General features: G+C 37.3%; 1 protein-coding gene across 1 annotated transcript; it reads left to right on the forward strand.

Moving 5' to 3' along the window:
• The first annotated feature begins 18 nt into the window (after positions 1 to 18).
• On the forward strand, positions 19 to 2361 carry LOC109581933 (uncharacterized). Its single transcript, XM_019996438.1, has 3 exons — positions 19 to 1821; positions 1936 to 1978; positions 2033 to 2361. The coding sequence occupies exons 1-3, from the start codon at positions 859 to 861 to the stop codon at positions 2305 to 2307; spliced, it is 1281 nt and encodes a 426-aa protein (XP_019851997.1). The 5' UTR covers positions 19 to 858; the 3' UTR covers positions 2308 to 2361.
• The last annotated feature ends 256 nt before the right edge of the window (positions 2362 to 2617 follow it).

A 2617-nucleotide genomic window follows, 5' to 3' on the forward strand; every position in this document is an offset into this window, starting at 1 on the left:
AGCAAAAGTAAAAGTGAAAGATGGAGCAAGAATCGATCATTACCTTCAAAGAAAGAAAAATGAGCAGTGTCTGTCAATATATGAGTTATGTGCTCTTGGCAGTTCACGACATGACATGTATGCCTGGTCCTTTGCCACAAAGCGCTATGGGGCAATCTTTTCTATTCTTTGTGGTCTCATCCGTCGATACCCAATCGTATCAAGCCTTGAGTTTGAACTTGGAGATCAAGAACCAAAATCTGTCATTGAAGAGCACGTTCAATGGTTGATGGGTAATATTCGAAATTTACTTGAGAAAATTAAAGATGAGTCAGACAAGCTGACCATCATTCAAGACGGCGTTTCTCTTATTAACGTAATGGATGTTGGCGTCAACAAAGCTCTTTATGATTTTTTATCTATGATGCTTCTCTCTTGCGGCAAACACATTCACCTTGCTTTCTTTTCATTGAATAGAGATGGGCCTAATCTTGGTGAGAAACCAGACTTACCTTCTGACCACTATGGGGAGAGAAAAGATGATGTTTTGGTTATGCAACCAAGGTCACGACTCACATATCTCCTCCATTTTGCTACAGTTGGTTACACCACAAAAGACCAGCATGAACAAGAAACAAAGAATGCTACAGTTATGATAGCCACGAGGAAAAGTTCAGCAACAGGAAATACACCTTCACTGGATCAAGCCAAAAAGGAAATAATCGAGCAAGCAAGATCAAGAGGTGTAGACCAGTTTCTAAAGAATTGGATATTAATTGATATCGATGACGAGAAATCCATTACAAAAGAATTTGGGCAGAGGATGGAAGATATAATTAAGAACAAATATGAGCAGCTCACAATACAGCTCCCCCTTCGATGGATATTTTTGAGGAGTCTTGTCGTGTCACTGATAGTACTGAAACAAAAGCAATTATCCTGTCCAAGAAATATATCATAGAAATGGCAGACAAGCTGGATATGAAAGAGGACGAAGTTGAAAAGTTTTTAAAAGCATTCACTGACTTTGGCAGCATCCTCTACATGCCTCAGTATGACAGTATTAAAGATATTGTCATTGTCAATATTTTGGAGTTCACTCAGTACCTAAACAAGCTTTATTATCCTCAGACAGAAGAATCGTATGCTCACAATCTGCTAAAGTATGGAATCATATCAGAATCATCCGTGAAGGGAATTTTCTGCAAGTATCCTGATATATGTGCTGAAAATTTTATGGAGGTGCTTACCACTATTGCAATGGCCTCTAAAATCAAAAGTGGTCAGTCTGTTCTCATTGACCAGAAGCCGCTTCAGCCTGAAGTACACTATTATTTACCATTAGCAAGAATTCGTGAAGTATACACACCACCAGAAAAAGAAGATGATTATGCTTTCATTGAGATAGAGAGTGTCAACTTCCCAGCCAATGTACAAGCTTGCATTAGCAATTCCATTATGAAAAATAAAGATGCTGTTCTTATTGCTACAGAACACAACAACGTTTCACGATTTCTATTTCAGTCTGAGAGTGGTCCTCCTATTGAAATAGAGATGATCTACAAAGGAAGCAAGACAAGATTAAGAATAATGAACAGTTCCAATGACATACTCATGTCTCCAGCAACAGTTGAAGCATGCAAAAAAGTTATTACTGGTTCCTGTAGATGTCTCAAAAGTAAAATCAATGTAATACGTGACCTCAAATACAGTTTTGCCGTTCCCTGTGCATCTCCTGAAGGTGGATGTCATTTTCTCTATAATGATCGGGAGCCTCAGCTCTGTGATGCTTGTTCAACTGAGAATAATTTCAGATTATGTTGGAGCAAAGCAGCAAAACAGGTATAATGATAGCACATACTAAGGAACAAGTTTATTTGCAATAAGATTATTATTTATGTGTCATTACTCAGTTACCGGTATGTATTTTATTGTTGTGTATTTTGTTTCATGTAGTGTGACTTGCTAAGTGAAGGCAGTGGAGCAAGAACGAGTGAAAGTAAGACTAATGTTAACTCAGTTACAGCTCATTGATATTATGATTATTTTTTAGATGATCTACTGAACTTTCAAGACATTTCTGGCATTATTACAGGCAAATATGATTTTGAAGCTCTTAAAAAAGCACTGAACATTGATAAAAGTGATTTCCCTGACTTGAGTAGTCCAGGAGATGAGGATAGCAAAAAGAAGGAACTGATGTTGATGCTCCTATTGTGGGAAAAACGAACAGACAAGCCTACTAGACATGCTCTGATAGATAAATTAAAAGAGAATGGGTGCGATGATATTGCTGAGAAACTTAAAAACACTAGTATAGCATATTAGTCTAAATAGTTGTTAGTAAAGTTCAAAGTTGGCCTTATTTTACATTATTTTTAGCTGCATTTAAAATTTTAAATATTGCTATAATATTTTTTATTTTCCATTGTTGGGCGTGGCTCATAAAATTTAATTTTGTGTCGTTTTGGTTTTGACAAGAACATAACACTTAGAACAGGCGCATTCCAGAAATTTTTTGACTTTGTCCGAGCGTTTCATTTGCCCTGCCTGAAAGAGAAGGTTCTGCCTTAAGAGGGTGATCATGGATGTGGATTACCTAACAAAGGCAGAGCCGGTCGCCGTTGGTGCTACTGCT

The sequence above is a fragment of the Amphimedon queenslandica genome, unplaced genomic scaffold (assembly GCF_000090795.2).
Source record: "Amphimedon queenslandica unplaced genomic scaffold, v1.1 AMPQUscaffold_13410, whole genome shotgun sequence".
In the NCBI taxonomy this organism is placed as follows: Eukaryota; Metazoa; Porifera; class Demospongiae; order Haplosclerida; family Niphatidae; genus Amphimedon; species Amphimedon queenslandica.

Coding starts and splice junctions, on each gene's coding strand:
- LOC109581933 (XM_019996438.1), top strand. CDS start 859: ATGGATATTTTTGAGGAGTCTTGTCGTGTCACTGATAGTACTGAAACA. Junction 1,822..1,935: donor GGAGCAAAGCAGCAAAACAG/GTATAATGATAG, acceptor TGTTTCATGTAG/TGTGACTTGCTAAGTGAAGG. Junction 1,979..2,032: donor TGGAGCAAGAACGAGTGAAA/GTAAGACTAATG, acceptor ATTATTTTTTAG/ATGATCTACTGAACTTTCAA.